General features: G+C 38.2%; 1 protein-coding gene across 2 annotated transcripts in view; it reads left to right on the top strand.

The window, feature by feature from the left end:
* The window catches only part of LOC135110266 (uncharacterized), a 112018-nt gene that overhangs the window by 76503 nt on the left and 15515 nt on the right, over window positions 1-20000 (top strand). For both annotated transcript variants that reach the window (XM_064022397.1, XM_064022396.1), the window contains exon 3: window positions 5863-5991. In XM_064022397.1, the coding sequence (XP_063878467.1) occupies window positions 5863-5991 (129 nt within the window). The remainder of the gene's footprint in view (window positions 1-5862; window positions 5992-20000) is intronic.

The raw sequence follows: 20000 nt of genomic DNA, 5'->3' as shown, positions 1-20000 counted from the left end.
GCTGTTTTTGAGAGAGAGAGAGAGAGAGAGAGAGAGAGAGAGAGAGAGAGAGAGAGAGAGAGAGAGAGAGAGAGAGAGAGAGAGAGAGATTCTAACCTTGATCCTTCTTCCTGTGTGTGTGTGTGTGTGTGTGTGTGTGTGTGTGTGACAGACAGACAGACAGGTAGACAGACACAGACAGACATACATACATACAGACAGACAGGGAGGCAGGAAGGTATACAGACAGACAGATAGAAAAACCGACAGACAGACAGACAGACAAATAAACAGCTGCACAGACAGACAGACAGACAGACAGACAGACAGACAGACAGACATTCTAGATTAATTAGTTTCTCCTTCTGTCTTGTAGATAACAGGTTATTTGAATTCTTGGAGAGAGAGAGAGAGAGAGAGAGAGAGAGAGAGAGAGAGAGAGAGAGAGAGAGAGAGAGAGAGAGAGAGAGAGAGAGAGAGAGAGATTAATAATTTTTCTTTCTTCTTCTTATATTTTACTTTTTTCTTCTTATTCTTGTTTTTCTAGTTGTTGTTCTTTTTCTTTTCTACTTCATCTCCTCCTCCTCCTCCTCCTCCTCCTCCTCCTCCTCCTCCTCCTCCTCCTCCTCATCCTCATCATCATCATCATCATCATCATCATCATCATCATCATTATCAACCACCACCACCACCACCACTTTACTACTACTACTACTACTACTACTACTACTACTACCACTACTACTACTACTACTACTACTACAGGTGAACTTGCGGCTCAGGTTTGGGATTAACTAAGCATAAGTTATAGCGGGTGAAGTGGGAGAGGGAGAGAGAGAGAGAGAGAGAGAGAGAGAGAGAGAGAGAGAGAGAGAGAGAGAGAGAGAGAGAGAGAGGGGGGGAGGGACGAGAGGGAAGAGGAAGAGTGGAGAGAGGGGAGAGAAGTGAAGGAGAGATGGAGTGAGAGAGAGAAGGAGGGAGGGAGGTACATTGGAGAGGATAAAAGAGAGGAGAGAGAGAGAGAGAGAGAGAGAGAGAGAGAGAGAGAGAGAGAGAGAGAGAGAGAGAGAGAGAGAGAGAAGGGAGGGAAGAGTGAAAGAAAGAGAGGAAGGAAGAAAGGGAAGAGTGAAAGAAAGAGGGGAGGAAAGGAGAGGATGAAAGAGAAAAAGAAAGAAAAATGAAGAAGGGAGTAAAGAAGGGGAAGAGAGAAGAAGGAATAAATGAAAAGGAGAAGGAAAGAGGGAAGAATAAGGGAGAAGGAAGAAATGACTGAAAGAAAGGAGAGAGAAAGACGAAAAGAGAAGGAATAAGCGAAAGAAGGAAAGAGAGAAAAAGAGAAGAAGAAGAATTGAGCGAAGAAAACAGGGGAGAAAGACGAAGAGAGAAGGAAAGGAAGGAGAGAATAAGGAGAAGAAGAGAAGATAAATAGAAGGGATGACGAGATGATAGGAAGGAAGAAGAATAAAAAATAAATAAAAGAAAAAAGTAAATAGGAAGAAATAGAAGATGAAGAAAAGATGAAGTAGAAGAAAGAAGAAAAGAAAACGGAAAAGGTAGAAATGAAAGATAAACGATAACAAGGCAAAACAAGATTAAACAAATGAAGATGAAAATAAGAAAAATAGAAAAAGTAAATGGAAGAAAAGAAGAAGGAAATAAGAAAAAAAGTAAGTAAAATAACAGAAAAGAAATTAGGTAAAAATAAAAAGACAAGGGTAAAGGAGAAAAGATAAAAGGAATGAAGAGAAGAAGGAAGTAAAAGAGAAAAGAGAGAGAAAGAAGAAGAAGAGAGAGAGAAACGAATCCTTTAAAACATTTCACTTGTTGCCTGCGGAGAGAGAGAGAGAGAGAGAGAGAGAGAGAGAGAGAGAGAGAGAGAGAGAGAGAGAGAGAGAGAGAACATGAAGCATTACTAAGGCGTAGATCCAAGTGTGTGCTCGAGGGCGATTCTCTCTCTCTCTCTCTCTCTCTCTCTCTCTCTCTCTCTCTCTCTCTCTCTCTCTCTCTCTCTCTCTCTCTCTCTCGTTCAGAGGTCTTAAAGGTAAACTTGTGGGAGACCTGTGGATAGCCCTCCTTCTCCTCCTCCTCCTCCTCCTCCTCCTCCTCAAATTCTTCCTCCTCCTCGGCATTCATTTCCTCTTTTTTTTTTTAACCTTTCTCCTTTTTCCTCCTCCTCCTCCTCCTCCTCCTCCTCCACTTCTCTCTCTCTCTCTCTCTCTCTCTCTCTCTCTCTCTCTCTGAAAAAGTACGAGGGAACTACAGAATATATAAATAAACAAATACAAAGAAATATATACGAGGAAGAAGTGGTATAGATAATTATTATAAACTTTGCTCTCCAATAAATAAATGAGTGAATATCTGGCAATGATGTGAGTGCGAGAAAATTGAAAGGAATATTACGAGAAATTAAATCAAAAGAAACATAAAGGTGAAAAAAAAAAAATTAGAATGAGAAATAATATTAAAATGAGAAAAAAAAAGAACAGAAAAGATGTCAATAAAAGGAGATGAAACAGTTTGAAAATTAATTAAGTATAGTGAAAAAAATTATTGAAAGTGAAAAAGAATAATGTTTCGAAAATAAGAGAGATAAAAATGGAAGTAATGGTGAAGAGAATAAATAACCAAAAAAAATAGATAAATAAATAAAGAAAAAAATAAAGAAATTAAAGAAAAAAAAGTAACGTAGTAAAAATTGAAAGGAAATAAAGCAAAAGTATATACATTTATTAGAAAAAAAAATAAGACAAATAGAAAATCAATAAAAGACAAAATTGAAAGCGAGTATCTATAGAAAAAAACGCACAATTGAAAGAAAAAAAGAGAAAAAGATAAAAACAAAACTCGCGAGGAAATTAAAAGACAAAAATTAAATGCAGTGATAAAAAAATGAGAAAAGTGTAGAGAAAAAAAAGACATCTTTTTTGAAAACTTTTTATATTTTTTCCCTCATTATCACGTGTGGAGTGATGCAGGTGTGTCGCGATCACTAATTACCCGCCCTCACCTGTCCCGCGTCCCTCATTAGTGAAGGAAGGGAGGGAAGGAGGGAGGAGAGGGAAAGATAGGTAAGAAGCGTCAGAAGAGAGGGAAAGAGAAGAGGGAAGGAGGTATGGAATGAGAGAGAGAGAGAGAGAGAGAGAGAGAGAGAGAGAGAGAGAGAGAGAGAGAGAGAGAGAGAGAGAGAGAGAGAGACAGAGAGTGACAGACAGGTAAGATAGGTAGACAGACAGGTAGATAGACAATTGAAATAAATAGACAGGAAGACAGACGGACAGACAGACAGACAGACAGAAAGAGGAAGAAGAAGAGGAAGAGGAAGAGGGGAGGAAAGAGGTGAACGGTGAGCAGAAAGAGGGATAAAGGGGAAGAGAAGTGAGAGGACACACACACACACACACACACACACACACACACACACACACACACACACACACACACACACACACACACACACACACACACACACACATACGGATTTTTTTTCTCCTTATTTCTCTAATAATATATGTTTTTACAGTTTAAACCTATACACCTGCCAGGCCTTTTATTGCGCAGTGGCGGGGCTGCGGTTAGGCCTACGGGGGACTCGATGTGCCTAAGCTGTGGCAACGGGGTGGGAATTTTCTTGCGATACTTCTTTGTGGGATGATAGGATTGGAAATAGAGTGTGCATTATCCTATCCACTGTGCCGTCGACCCTAGTGTGTGTGTGTGTGTGTGTGTGTGTGTGTGTGTGTGTGTGTGTGTGTGTGTGTGTGTGTGTGTGTGTGTGTGTGTGTGAGGAGGAAAGGTTTTGCGTTATTTCTCTTTCATCTCTTTTACTCTTATCCTTCCTCACCTTTTTCCTTTTCATCCCTCCTTCCTTCTCCTCCTCCTCCTCTTTCTCCTGCTCCTCTTCCCCCTTCATTTTCGTATTTTTTTCCTTTTATCTTATTTTCTTTTCCTTGATTTGTTTCATTTATCTGTCTATCTATTCATTTATCTATCTACCTATCCACCAGTCTATCTGCCTACCTATCTAGCTGTCTGTCTGTCTATCTATCTATCTATCTATCTATCTATCTATCTATCTATCTATCTATCTACCTACGCATCCATCCACCCACCCATCCATTCAGTCTCCACTTGTACTCCTTTAATATGTGGGTAAAAAAATTCCTCTCCTTTCGTTTTCCTTTATCTTTCCCGAGGTGAAGGGGTGGAAGGAGAGGTGATGGGCAAGTAACTAATTTAATTATACCTGGAGGCAAGACTGTACAGGTAAGGGGGGATGAATTAGTGATGGTGGTCCAGGTGAGTGTGTAATCTTTCAGGCAGGTGAGCACACAAGGGGAAAGTAAATTTGTGTTAGTAAAATATGGATTCCTTTTTCATTTTCTTTTTTTTTTTTTAAGTTTAGGAAGGAGTGTTTGATGGTAAAGGTAGTGATGTTAGTGAGGTTGTAGTAATGACAGGCAGAGGGACAGACAGACAGACAGACAGACGAGGAGAGACAAATAAGAGGAATAAGGGTGAAGACTTGGATAAATGGAAGAATAAACGAAAGGTGGGAGGAGGAGGAAGAGGAAGAAGAAGAAGAAAAAAATAAGAGGAAAAGGAGGGAAAGAGGTGAAATGTGAACAGAAGGAGGGATGAGGGGAAAGAGAAGTGGGGGGAAACTTTTATGTAACCTACACACACACACACACACACACACACACACACACACACACACACACACACACACACACACACACACACACACACACACACACACACACACACACACACACACTTACATAACCCATTAAAAGTTTGTTTTTTCGCTGACTACATCACGTCTCTCCTTTTACCACTCTCTCTCTCTCTCACTCTCTCTCTCTCTCTCTCTCTCTCTCTCTCTCTCTCTCTCTCTCTCTCTCTCTCTCTCTCTGTTGGAGCGTTCCGTGATGTACTGTAAAAGCAATTCAAATAGAGTTACACATTTTACAAGCGCTATCTTTGTGAACTGTGTGTGCATGAGAGAGAGAGAGAGAGAGAGAGAGAGAGAGAGAGAGAGAGAGAGAGAGAGAGAGAGAGAGAGAGAGAAAGGTGGGTATGACACAAACACACACACACACACACACACACACACACACATTCACTGGCGCACTCACTCAAGAGGAATAACTGAGTAAACACACGTATGAATAAATAAGTGAAATACATTTATAGCACAGGAAATAACAATGCTGCGTATATACATTACAATGATACAAAATAAATGAATAAATAAATAAACGGAATCTCTTGCGTACGAAAAATTATTAAATGCATGAATATTACATTTTAACTATAATCTTTCGTCCCCTCTCTCTCTCTCTCTCTCTCTCTCTCTCTCTCTCTCTCTCTCTCTCTCTCTCTCTCTCTCTCTCTCTCTCTCTGTGTGTGTTCTGCTTTCCTTCCTTCCTTCCTTCATTCATTCATTCAATCGTTCGTTCGTTCATTCGTTCATTCATTCATTTATTCATTCGTTTATTCATTAGTCTATTCATTCATTCATTCATACATTCATTTATTCATTCAGCTTTTTTCCGGTTTTCTCTTTTATCATTCTTTATTTCTACCTTTTTTTGTCTTCATCTTTCATCCTCTCTTTATGTATGCATGCATGTATGTATGTATGTATGTATGTATGTATCTATCTTTCTATCTATCTATTAATCTATCCATTCACCCATCCATCTATCCATCAATCTGTCTGTCTATCTATCTATCTATCTATCTATTCATCTATCTTTCTTTTTATCTACTTAGCTATGTATCTATACGTACGTATATCTGTCAACCTACCTATATATCCATTTATTTATCGACGTATGTGTCTATATATCCATCCAGCCGCGTTTTCTGTTGCAGGGGAGTGCCTCCGGTGCGTGAACTGCACGAGCCTCAAGGACCCTGAGTGTCTGGACGGCATAGGTATCGAGGAGGAGTGTGCCAGTGACCAGAACTACTGCGTTTCCTACACTGGTTACCTCAAGAAGGGTGGGTACTGCCTGCGTGTGTGTGTGAGAGGAGGGGTGTTGTGGGGGAAGAGTCTCGATACTAATAAAAGATAAATTTGGATAATAAAAGAAGGAAAAAAAGAAGTTGTGGTGAAGGAGGAAGACGAGGGGTGTGGATAAATAAAAGAAGAGGAAGAGAAGGAAGAAAGGATTGCTTCTGTGTGTGTGTGTGTGTGTGTGTTGGGGGGAGGGGGAAGTGAGGAGTGTGGGGAGGAGATGGGTTGGTTGGGGGTGTTGTGGGTGGGTGTTGTGGTTTTGTTGTTCTTGTTCTTTTTTTTTCTTGTTTGTTTGCTAGTTTGTTAGTTAGTTTGTTTGTTCGTTTGTTGTTGTTGTTGTTGTTGTGGTCTTGTTTTCGTATTAACTTTTATGTCTCTCTCTCTCTCTCTCTCTCTCTCTCTCTCTCTCTCTCTCTCTCTCTCTCTCTCTCTCTCTCTCTCTCTCTCTTGTCTTTCTTTTCTTTCTTTTCTTTTTTCTCTCTGTTGTTGTAGTTGTTTTTGTTGTAGTTGTTGTTGTTATTGTTATTCCTCGTCCTCCTCGTCCTCCTCCTCTTCCTTTTCCTTTTCCTCTTCTTCCTCCTCCTCCTCCTCCTCCTCCTCCTCCTCCTCCTCCTCCTCCTCCTCCTCCTCCTCCTCCTCCTCCTCCTTTTCCTCCCCTTTCTCCTGCGTATTCTTCTTTCTGTTTTTATCAGCATCGTGTGTTTTCCATTCAGTGTTTGTGTTCTTTCTGTGTTTTATTTTTATTTGCATTCCTCCTTTTCCTTTGTCTTACTTTTCCATCACCTGAACCTTCCCTCCCCAAAAGTATTCCCTCTCACCAGTCCGGCTGATCCCAGTAAATCCTTTTCTTGTCCATTTTTATCCTTCTTTTTCCCTCTGCGCTCGTCTTTTGTTTCCTTTCACCTACACTACTTTTCCATCACTCCAAATTTTCTTTTTCCACGTTTTTTTTTAGCTACTCTATCGTGTCTTTTTTCATGTTTTTTTTTTTTAGTTTTCTTTTTCCCTTTGTATTTTTTATGTTTGCTTTCTTTCCTAATCTTAATTTGACATCACTCAAATCTTTCTTTTTATATATATTTCCTCCCATTATTTTTTTCTTTTATGTAAGAAGGGCCAAGGACCAAGGGGAACAAAATTAAAAGAAAGAAAGAAAGAAAAAGTCCACTGAGGTGCCAGTCCCGAGAGTTAGAAACGATCGTCAAAGATTAGAGGATAAGTGTCTCAAGACCTCCCTCTTGAAGAGTTCAAGTCATAGGAAAGGGGAAATACAGAAGCAGGCAGGTTAGAACTCACCAGAGAAAGGGATGAATGATTGAGAATACTGGTTAACTCTTGCAATAGAGGGGGGACACAATAGGGTTGAGAGAAAGAAGAGTTTTGCGCAACGAGGCCGCGGGAGGAGGGGAGGCATGCAGTTAGCAAGATCAGGAGAACAGTTAGCGTTAAAATAGCGGTAGAAAATAGCAAGAGATGGAACATTGTGGCAATGAGAGAGAGGCTGAAGAGAGTCAGTTAGAGGAGAGGAGTTGCTAAGACGAAAAGCTTTTGATTTCATCCTATCAAAAGGAGTAGTATGAGTGGAACCCCCCGATACATGTGAAGCATACTCCATACATGGACGGATAAGGCCCCTGTACAGAGTTAAGCAGCTGGGGGGAGGGGGGATGAGAAAAACTGGCGTAGACGACTCAACGCCTAACTTCATCTACTTTTTTTTTAATATAATTTTCCTCTTTTCCCTTTTATCTTGTTTTTTTTCTGTTCCTTGCCTATCTTTTCCAATCATCCCTAGCACACACTTCCGTAATCGTATCCCAGTAGTGCCCTCCTTTTTTTTTTTTTACCTTTTTTTCCTTCCTTTCGTACTTTCCTCCCTTCTGATTATTAACCAAACTTTCTAACACCCAAATCTTTTTTTCTTCAGATATTTCCTCCGTATTACTCCAGTACCTCTTTCCTTCCCATCTTTATCCTTCTTCTTTCCCTTTTACTAACTCCTTTCCTTCTTTTCAGTACCTTAATTTTTCATCACTCAATCTTTTTTTCTCACCCACTTCCTTCATTATACGTGTATCCAATTACTTCCCTGTTTTATTATTTTTTTTTTATTCTTCCCTTTCTTTCATTTATACTTTTTTTTCATCTTCTCCTCAGGACTTCAACTTTCCATCACCCAAACTTTTTTTTTCTCTCTCTCTCCTTCTTCCGTCGTATTCCAGCACCTCCATTCTTCATCCATTTTCATCCTTCTCCTCTTTTCCCATTTTACTAACTCCTCTCCTTCTCTTCAGTACCGTAACTTACCATCACCCAAACTTTTTTTTTTTTTTTTTCCACCCACTTCCTCCATTGTATCCTAGTACCTCCATTTTCCCCTCACTTTTTATCCTTAGCTCTTTGTGTCTCTCTCCTCAAAGTTCCAAGAAGCCGCATTGTCTCGTTGGAAAGGCGTCCCCTGTTTAGCTCAATAAGATCAGGTGTGCCACTTCCGCTCCACCACACCTGACTGCACGACTCCGGAATGCCTCGGCTAGATCGACAGAGGGTGAGGAGCACAAGGAAACGTAAAGGAAGACTAAATAGCAACCCCCCCCCTCGGGTTCTAAGTGTATATAGGTTGTTTGGGTGACTGTTCTATGTTACCTATTGGTGGGAGAGACAGAATAGTACAGAAGAAGGTGGGGAGGAGGGGGAAAGGAAGGAGAGGAGGAGGAGCTGTGAACAGTTGAAGGAGGAGGAGGAGGAGGAGGAGGAAGAGGAAGAGTGATGTATAGAAAGTAAAAATATGAAATGAAAGTAAAAATGAAATAATGAAGAGATGCTGGAAATGATGAGAAGGAAGAGTATTGAGGTGAGAAAAGGGGAAAAGGAGATTGAGGACGAGGAAGAGGAAGAGTAGGGAGTAAAAATATAATTTTAATATAAGAAAAAAAAAAAAAAATATATATATATATATATTATATATATATATATATATATATATATATATATATATAATATATATATATATATATATATATATATATATATATATATATATATATATATAAAGAGGAAATGTAGAAAGAGGAAGAGGAACAAGAGATGCAGAAGAAGAAGAAGAAGAAGAAGAAAAAGAAGAAGAAGAAGAAAAAAAAAAGAAAAAAAAAAAAAACAGGAGAAGAAAAAAGATATAGGAAGTAGAAGAATAAGAAAGAGAACAGCAGAAAGAAAAAAAAAAAAAAAAGAGAAAGGAGAAAAACAGCAGCAGGAGGAGGAGGAGGATTACAAAGGGAAACCAAGCAGCAACATAACTTTAGGTCCGTTAAAGATTGGAAGTACTACAGGGGAGGAGGAGGAGGAAGAGGAGGAGAAGTAATAAACTATAGATAAGCAAAGACATCATACAAAAAGAACAGAAGGAAAGGGAGGAAGAAGAGAGAGAATGAATGAAAAATGGGAAGTGAAGACAACGTGAGAAAGAATAAAGGAGAAATAAAGAAAAGAAAAGGATAATGCAGAATAAATAAATGACCTAAAATATAGTAGATAAATAAAATACAATGTAAGAATTAGTGCACAGATTAATAGATGAATAAGTAAATAATGAAAGAAGGAACGAATGAAGAAAAGATAAATAACAATAAATATGCGAGAGAAAAGAAAAGAATGAATTAAAGGTATCAGAGAGAGAGAGAGAGAGAGAGAGAGAGAGAGAGAGAGAGAGAGAGAGAGAGAGAGGAGAGAGAATACAAAGTCCTCTCCCAAAACCCCATTTTCTGATACATATTTAATGATAGACTGTACTAATAAATTCCTCTCCTTGTTTATTTTTCATCTGCCTTTCATTCCTCCTCCTCCTCCTCCTCCTCCTCCTCCTCCTCAAGTAAACACTGCTCGGAAGTAGTTAAAAACAGCAAATAAATTGGTTGGGTTTATTGGTAGGACTTTCGAATTCAAAATCAGAAGGGGGTAATTCTCACATTGTTTAATACACTTGTCCGACCTCTACTTGAGTACTTGCGTCCAGTTCTGGTCACCCCATTACAGGAAAGATATAGACAAGCTGGAGAGAGTCCAAAGAAGAGTTACCAAGTTGATCCCACGACTGCGGAACAAGCCTTATAAGGAGTGCTTGAGGGAACTCAACTTGTTCAGTTTAGAGAAACGGCGAATGCCGAGGTGACTTAATTGAAACTGTTTAAGATGTGTCGGGGCTTTGATAACGTAAATGTAAACAACTATCTCATCATTGACAGTTCCAACACCACTCGAAATAATGGTTACAAGATTATAGGTAAGCGTTTCAGATCAGACGAGGCTAAGTATTATTTCTTCAATAGAATTGTAAATGTCTGGAACTCTCTCCCAGCACATATTGTCGATAGTAATACAATAGAAACTTTTAAACATAGGTTTGGACAATCACCTCGCAGCAACCCCTCATATAACGTACTTTGCGCCTACATAAAATGTTTTTAGTTACTGTAGTGAATAGTATAATTTCTCTTTCATCCTTTCCTATCACATCTTAGCCTTTCCTCCTCCCTATACTCTCCTGTTTTTCCTTCCTTGATCTCTAGTGTCCTCCATCCTCTAACTCTTAGAATCTGTAGTGGTAGTGGTAGAATAGACACACAGACAGCCTCGTTAGGCCCAGTAGGGCTGTTGCTGTCTGTTCTTTCCTTTGTATTCCTTTGTATATTCCTCCTCCTCCTTCTCCACAAGGCCCACTCTACAAAAAAAGCGAGTCGAGGGAGAGTGCCAGCCACAACTTAAAACGCTGCACCAAATCCGCCCCAGGTGTTCGTCAATCTATTAAGTTGTGTTACGCGAATGGTCGTTGTATAAGGAGCAAATTTAAAGGTCTGGGGAAACTGTTTGCCTATTTGGGAGATCACGATCTCATTGGCGTAACAGAATCGTGAATTAATACAGTAAACAGAGACTTCTTAGCAGAATTTTCAATTACCAAGATTTAATTTGTTCAGTTGTGAAAGGCATAACAGAGAAGGAGTGGAGTATTTTGTACGTTTAAATCTCATCTTCACCCCATTGTAAAATCTACCGAAAAAAAAAAAAAAGATAACATTATTGCCTCTTATATTTAGCATTACTATAATTCACGTGAATTTATTACTGGCCTCCTTTATCGACCTCCAGGTTAGTCACAGGCAACCGACAATAAATTCTACGAGCAGATAGCAGAAATTTGTTGCCAGAACGAGACCATAACAGTCGGTGACCTAAATCTTCCCGTGCTCAGGTGGCGCGATCCTCTGAACTCGCACTCAGGGACACGACCTGTACGCTAACCTGAGGGAAGGCAGCCTCCACCACTTCGTAGAACAACCAACAAGAGACAATATTTTGGACTTTGTTTTAACTGCCAACGAAAACATCTTCACTAACGTGGATGTTGGTCCAGAATTCAGTAACAGTGACCACCGGCGATTACATTCAGTAATGAAATTAATAAATTTTCAGTATAAGAAAGTAAAGAGAAAGTGTCTGTTTATTCGAGAGCAGGATTTCACTAAATTAAGAAACATTCTGGTCATCTGTGACTGGAATGCAATCTTAGAAAGTATTAACATTAACGAAGCTTGGAAACATTTACTTTTAAACTTAACAAAGCTCTTGAAGAAACTTCCATTGAGAAATAGGCGATCAACAGTTAACAATAAACTGAAATGGTGGAACACAGTCATCAAAAATAGTCTCTTAGCCAAAAAGCTTGCTTATCACAAATATAGACTGAGCCAAAAATAACGAGGACAGATCAGAAAACTATCAATTGCAACGTCATTGCAAAAACTTATAAGGAATAGTAAGAAAAAACATGGAACTTTACATTGTAAATTCATGCAAATCAATTCCCAAAGAATTTTTCAGAAGAAAAAGTATTAACTTCTACAATTGGTCCTCTTGTCTTGAAAACTGGCAAACATATTGATGACAAAATCCTAATGGCTGAGAATCTAAACGATTACTTTGCATCCTTATTCACAAAAGAGAAAATTTCTGAATATCTACCACCCACTCAAACCCTAAATAACAATTTCTTTTTGAACACGTTTATTTTCCAGGAGAATGAAATTTTACGTGCTATCAGTAAAACTAAAATAAACGAAACACCAGGACCAGATAAAATTTCCCCGCGAATATTGAAGGAGGGTAAAAATGAGCTTGCCAAACTTTTTTTCCATATTATTCAACAAGTCACTAAACATACGACAAGTCCCTTTTGAATGGAAACTTGCAAATGTTACACCTATCTTTAAGAAAGGTGACAAAATCTCAATCTCAAAATTACCGTTCCATAAGCCTCACATCAGTAGTGGGTAAGCTTATGGAATCAGTAATAAGGGATAAAACAGTGGAATTCCTGGAGGGTAATACAATTATAAAGGACACTCAACACTGTTTTAGAAATAAACGTTCATGTCTAACAATCTCAGTTGATTTCTTCCACGACGTGTATAATATGTATGATAATAGCAGGGTAGTAGATGTAGTTTATTTTGATTTCCAGAAAACATTTGATAAAGTGCCTCATGCGTAGAGTAAAAGCTCAACAGTATATTAGGCAACCTCGCCGCGTGGATAGAGGTTTGGTTGACAGACCGCAAACAGCGAGTAGTAATTAACGGTAATTCTTCAAGCTGGATAAAATGTAAGTAGTGGCGTTCCTCAAGGGTCAGTCTCAGGATCGATCCTCTTCATAATATATATCAATGACATTGACGAAGGGATCATAAATAAATGGTCAAAATTCACAGATAATACTAAAATTGCTAACAAGGCTGACTCACCGACCCAACGTCAAATTTTACAAAATGACACAGACACTCATTCAGTGGTCTGAAAAGTGGCTTATGGACTTTAATTTTAATAAATGCCACGTATTGCACATCGGAAATAGCAACCCGCAAGAAAATTATAAAATGGATAATACCTCCATCAAAAGTATGAATGCTGAAAAAGGTCTGGGAGTTGTAGTGTCAACAGATCTTAAACCAAGCAAACATGGCACCGGTCATTAAAATTGCCAGTAAATTAATGGGCTTCATAGGAAGATCTTCCACTTTCAAATCTGCGAAAATAATCCTGACCTTGTATAACTCAATTGTACATCCTCATCTTGAATATACTGTATAATTTTGAAATTGACAATAAATGAATAGGCTCCATAGGAAGATCTTTCACTTTCAAATCTGAGAAAATAATCCTGGCCTTGTTCAACTCACTTGTACGTCCTCATCTTGAATATAACGTACAGTTTTGGTCACCTTAAAAAAAAAAGAAAAAAGAAAAAAAAATACAACGTAGAGTAACAAAATTATCCCAAGGCTTCGCAATCAACCCCACGAGGGAACGCCTTAAACAACTAAATGTATTCTCACTGTCAAAACGCAAATTAAGAGGGGATCTGATATTCCTTTACAAAATTGTTAAGGGTTTCACAAATATGAGTCCTGAACTCCACCTAACATTCAACCAAACAAATGTTACAAGAAACAGTGGCTTCAAAATAAAAGATAAACGATTTCAAACAAATGAAGCCAGACATTTTTTTCTTTAATCGTGTAATGAATATCTGGAATTGTCTTCCATCAAGCGTCGTTAACTCAAATAATGTGGATTAATTTATAACCCATCTTGACAAGTACGTAGCAACTAATCCCCGGTTGTCATTATTCATGTCTGAATAAGAAACACGTTCACTCTGTACTATCTGTCGTCTAATGGGGGTATATTTCATTAAGGAAGAAAACAACTACTTTACAGCAAAGAAAATTAATCGGATTAATGAGACCTTAGGGATGGCTAGGTTCCTCGGCGACTTACTGCTGGACCCCATCACAGTAATGATAAAAAGAATCGAGTCCTTGGAGAATAACTAATCCATCATTGTAGTCATCTAGTGAAAATGTGTCCCACTTAATCAAATTTAAGGTAAAGGAAGCATCTCATCAAATGGCACAAATATTAGGATTATATGTAGATTACATGTGATAGAAGTAGACATCATATCTTTTCTTAGTTTCCTCTCAGATTCCGTGTTTTTTTTTTTTTTTTTCTATACAGCATGGTAACTAGTGCCTTTTTTTCCGGTCAGCTTCGGCTGGAGGAATGGGGGGCGGGTGGGGAGAAGCCTTCTCCTGTGCTATCCCGTCTCTCCCACTAACAGAGTAAAATAGTTAACCAAACATCCTATTAAGGACCTCAGGGTCAGTTGTCAGTCTTTGTATTCCTTGGTATTCCTCCTATAGCCGTCTCTCTATCATCTCTCTCACTTCACACTCTATCACCCTCACACTCCACCCCTCCTATCACGTCTGTCCCTCCCTGTGCCTCCCATATCTCTCTATTCTTTATTCCTTTCCTCCCCTCCACCCTGTAATGTCAAGGCTGAATTCACTTCCCTCCTTCCAGTCCCTTCCCTTCCCTTCCGCCCTTTCAAAAGCTTTTCATGATTTATGCAAACGTCTCCTTTTCTTCCTTTTTTTTTTTTCGTCGTTTTTATGTTTTTATATTTTATTTATTTTATTTGTTTATTTTTGTTTGTTTAGTTGTTTCCTTCGCTTTTTTCTATTTGCTTATTTTTGGTTTCACGTGTTTTTTTTCTTTTTCGTCTTTTATGTACGTCTCTCTTTTGTTTTCTTTCCCCTCTCATTTCTTTCTTTTAACATATTTCACGTTTTTTTTTTTTTTTTTTTTTGAGTGGGTTCATTTTTTTCTTATCTTTCTTTTTTTCATCTTGAAGTATTTTGTTTCCTATTATTTATTTTTTTTTCCATTCTTAATTTTTACATATATCCATGTTTTGATTTTTGTATTTTCTCTTCGTTCTTCTCGTAAGTTTGTGTTTCTCATTCCCTCTATGTTTTCCCGTTTTCATTTAGATGTATTTTTTACTTTTTCAGCTCTTTCGTTTTTTTTTTTATTCCTATCATGCTCTATTTCTCACATTTCTCTATCTTTATATGTTTTTATTAATTCTTCCTCCCTTTTAAATATTCCTCCTCTTATGTACTTTAATATCCTTCGTTTTCTTTTTATCTCTTTTTTTATATATATCTAAGTCTCTCTCTCTCTCTCTCTCTCTCTCTCTCTCTCTCTCTCTCTCCTCTCTCTCTCTCTCTCTCTCTCTCTCTCTCTCTGAAAATCTCTTTACATTTTTTTTTTTTTTTAGTTTGAACGGTTCAGTAACTTGCGCCATTTCATCTTTCCCTGGTATCTTTTGAAGTCAATAGTAAATTTCATCATTCACATCCTTCATCACTCATACTTTTCATCCTCATCCTCTTTCCCTGCCCGCCTCTCTTTCTCTCTGTCTCTGTTTCCGTCTTTCTATGTCTCCTCCTCTCGATCTCTTCATATTTATTCCTCTCCCTCTCTTTCTGCTTGAGCTGTTCTCTATCTCAAAAAAACCGGTTACTTTCTTTCTTTAAGACTAGCTGTGTCCCGTCGACTCTCTCTCTCTCTCTCTCTCTCTCTCTTCTCTCTCTCTCTCTCTCTCTCCTCTCTCTCTCTCTCTCTCTCTCTCTCTCTTCTCTCTCTCTCTCTCTCTCTGACCTCCTTCCCTTTGTGTTACTAACTTACCAATAATGTTACTGTGTTGTTAACTTTTTTCACCACTTTGTTTCCTTCCTTTCCCTGGTTGTGTTTATTTTCATATCTATTTTATTTTACTTTGTTTTATTTTATTTTCTGCAATGTTGTCTACTTTCTTTTCTTCCCTGTTCGTCTTCTTTTTTGTTATTTTGTTTTCCTTTCTAATTTTCTCACTTGTCTTCTTCTACTTTTCCCTTCCTTTTTTTCTTCTTTTTTTCTTTTCTTTCTCTATTATTTTCTATCTTTCAATTTTTTCGTTTCTTTCCCTCTTTCCATTCGTCTGTTTCCTTACCTCCCTGTCTCTTCTCTTTCGTTATTTTTCTCTTTCTTCCTTTCCCACTTTTTTACCTTTTTTCTTTCTTGTATCTCCTTTCTTTTTCTCTCATCCTTTCTTCCTCCCTTTCTTTCCTTCTTCCCTGCTTCCTTCTTTCCTTGGTTTCTTCCCTCACATCCTCCTCCTTCTCTCCCCTTTCTTCCATTTCTCTCCCAATGTCCTCTCTTTTCCTTCCTTCCCTTCCTTCCTTTCTTTCCTCCCTTTCTTCTCGATCCGGATATACTCTCTCCTCTCTCTCTCTCTCTCTCTCTCTCTCTCTCTCTCTCTCTCTCTCTCTCTCTCTCTCTCTCCTCTCTCTCTCCTCTCTCTCTCTCTCTCTCTCTCTCTCTCTCTCTTGGTAAATTTGCTTCTTTTCCTCCTTCTCTCATATTTCCTCTTCATATTATTCTTATCTTCTTATTCTCATAACCTCTTTTATTTGTATTCCCCTTCTATATTCTTTCTCATTATTGATTTTTTTTTTTCTGTCTCTCTTTTCGCTGTCATATCTTTAACTTTACTTCTCTTTTCTTTCCTTGCTTCTTATTTGTTTATATTCTCTTTTCTCTTATTCTTTTCCTCTCTAGTTACTTCTCTCTCTCTTTCTTTCTTCCTTTTCTTGTCTGTCTTCTTGTCTGTCTGTGTCTCATTCCTTATTTTTCATTTTTGTTTTTCATTTTTTTATTTTTTTTGCTTTCTTTGGTCTTTCACATTTGTTGCATTTTTTTTTATTTTACCTTTCTGTGTGTCTGTATTTTCCTTTTCTTTTCTGTTGACTTCCGTTACTTTCATCAATATTTTTATTTATTTTCATCTTTTCTCTGCGTCACTTTACGTTTATCTCCTTCTGTTTGTTTATTTAGTTTTCCTTTCTCTGTCTCCTCGATTTTCTTTTCTTATTCTTTTTTCCATCTCGCATCCATTACTTCATTTTGTATTTTCATTCATTTATTTTTTTTCTTTCATTATGTCATTTCATTTTTTTTTCTCTTCTTTGTTTCGTCATTTTGTTTTCCCCCTCCCTCCCTTCCTCTCTCTCTCTCTCTCTCTCTCTCTCTCTCTCTCTCTCTCTCTCTCTCTCTCTCTCATCTCTCTCTCTCTCTGCTCCTTTTCCATCTCACATGCGCTATTCCATTTTGTATTTTCTTTCATCCAGCCTTCGTGGAATGAACACACTGCGATGCGTTACTTTTTTTTTTTCTTTTTCAATTTTCTTACAATTTCTGCATTTCACATTTAGTCTAACTTTACACACACGCTTTTTCCAGATCACTCGAGTAACAGCGTGCTCTATTTTCGTTTTTTGTCATCTTCTCTCGACAAGAATAACTGCCTTTGAAATTAAACGCTTCGGGAAAACGTGCATTTCAGTGTTGTGTTTTGCGCTTCATCAATTGTAGCCTAGCCTGTATTTCGCCACCAGAGGCCACGCTGGGGCACTAGAGAGCTGCGGCTGCCCCTGACTGATGCTCTCGCTCGTTGATTGGTCTATGTATTTTCTTGTTTTGAAGAGCGATGGTAGACTAACCGTGCATTTCAAACTAGGATCGTAAATTATGAGGCACCTGGATGTGTAAATGAAAGTATAGTGGTATCTTTGCTGTTTTTCTTTTGTGTTACCCGTGTGGTGAAGTTGTGCTTTTTTTCCCTTGTGTTGTGGTGAAGTTTTATTGTTTTTCTTAGTGTTGAGGTGAAGTTTTTGCTGTTTTTTCATTGTTATTGTGGAACTTTCAGCTATTTTTCTTTGTTTTATGTTGAAGTTTTGATGTTTTACATTGTGTTATTGGGGAACTTTCAGCCTTTTTTCTTGACATCATGCCATTTTTAATATATAATAGCTGAATTTTATTTTCTCCTCAAAGATTGAACTCTCCACACTCCTCCTCCTCCTTCACACGTCCGCTTCTCGTCCCTCTCCCGATCAATGACCGCATCCGTTGTAGCTTCTCTGCGCTAAAAATAATCAAGTTTTTACCGTTTCCAATATACCATGTTCGAGTCTTTTTTTCCCTCCCCCCCCTTTTTTTTTTTTTTTGTCCGTGTTTCCCCTCAGCAGTTGAACCCTACGCACTCGTCTTCGTCCTCTTTTACCTCTTCGTGTACCTTTCCCTTCCGCCTTGTATTTTAAGATGGTGCCTCGATGTTAAAGTCTTTCATTCGACGAGTATCTGTTTATTTTTATGCCCGAAGGAGGGAGATCCAAGGACAAAAAGAAATTCAGAAAAAAAAAAAATCAGTTAATTGTCTCTCCTATAAAGGAAAAAAAAAGAAAAAAAATGTAAAGAAGAGGCGATTCAAGTCAAGGTCATTCCAAACTTCTCTTTTCAGTTTGTCTTTCTCAACGTTGCTCTTCTCCCGACTCTCTCTCTCTCTCTCTCTCTCTCTCTCTCTCTCTCTCTCTCTCTCTCTCTCTCTCTCTCTCTCTCTCTCTCTCTCTCTCTCTCTCTCTCTCCTCTCTCTCTCTCTCTCTTCTATTTTGGCTTCTCAAATTTGAAAGAAGCATAGAATATTTTTCATACGTTATCGTCAACTTTTCAATAACGTTTCCTCCACCTTAACTATTTGAACTCTCCTTACTTATGTTGTTGTTTTTGTTGTTGTTGTTGTTGTTGTTGTTGTTGTTGTTGTCTTATTCTCCTTTACTTCTTCTTCTTCTTCCTCTTCCTCCTTCTCCTCTTCCTCTTCCTCCTCCTCCTCATTCAAAAATAAAATAAAATAGACAAATATTTAAAAGCAAATCCCCAACAAGCTCTCTTCTTGTCCGAATAATTACTAAATTCACTATTAAACCTCTTATTCAACAGACACCATTTTTAATATAACTTGTATTAACTTTCAGATAGGCGTTATAGAGTTCACCGTAGGGTGAATAGTAGAACTTCCTTTCATCCTTTCCTATGAAAATTTCCATGTCAGTTTTTCCATACTGCATGGTACTTTTCCCAACTATTTCCATGCCAGCGCAAGCTGGAGGGAGTGGTGGGTGGGGGAGGAGCCTTCTGCTATGCTGTCCTGTCTCTCTTCACTGTAGCTAGTTAGAAGTAGTTACCAAACAGCCTTGCAAGGACCAAAAGGTCTGTTGCTGTTTGGCTTTCCTTTGTATTCCTTTGTATTCCTTTGTATTCCTCCTCCTCCTCCTCCTCCTCCTCCTCCTCTTTTTCTTCCTCTCCCACTCCATATATCCAATCTAAAAATCTTTCTCCTCTGCGGCAAAAATAATCATAAAGTTTGTCATTTTCAATTTGGCGTGCTCAAGTTTCATTTCGTTCCAACAGTTTGAAGGCTCCACACTGTATTTTCTTCTTCTTCTTCTTCTTCTTCTTCTTCTTCTTCTTCTTCTTCTTCTTCTCTTCCTCCTCCTGCCTCTCGTTAACCGTTGCCTTCCTTCATGTGTTCATTTTGGCTTTTCGGAGTACAAATAATCATGAATCATTAATTATTTTCACTAAATCAACTTCTATATTCCTCACAAAAAGTTAAATCTTCGTATTGGCCTATCATCTCCCTCTTTTAGTCTTTCTCTTCGTCTTTTTCCTTTCTTTTCCATTCCAGTAGCCTCATCTTGTTCTTCCGCGGGATAATAATGATAGGCTATTTACGTTATTCTTTCTTTATTTATTTTTTTCTCTCTTTCCCCCAAATAAGTGAATGTTTCGTATTCCTCTTCGTCTTTACTTTCATCTTCGTGTTTCATTCTATTTGTCTCGTCTTGTTTCTTTGAGGAGTCACAATCCTAAACGTTTTTACTCTTCATTATTCTCAACTTTCCTTTTTTCTCTCTCTTCCCCGACGAACAAGAGGGCCACTGTACTCCTCTCAATCATTCTCTTCGTCGTCCTTCGCCCTCTACTTCCTCTCCTGCATGATAATCCTAAACATTTTACTCTCTTTTCATTATATTGCCATTAACTTCCCTTTTTTCCTCTCCCCGGCAAATGAAGCCACCTTACTTCTCATCTTTATCTTTCTCCTAATTTTCCTTTTCTAGTGCTTCTGGTATATAAAGATTCTGAACCCCTTACTCTTTTTCAGTATATTGCCATTAACTTTCCCGTTTCCTCCCCCAGGCAACTGAAC

This window comes from Scylla paramamosain, chromosome 20 (genome assembly GCF_035594125.1).
Source record: "Scylla paramamosain isolate STU-SP2022 chromosome 20, ASM3559412v1, whole genome shotgun sequence".
NCBI lineage: Eukaryota > Metazoa > Arthropoda > Malacostraca > Decapoda > Portunidae > Scylla > Scylla paramamosain.
The sequence above is the reverse complement of the archived record's forward strand: the minus strand, read 5'-3'. Positions and strand labels throughout refer to the sequence as shown.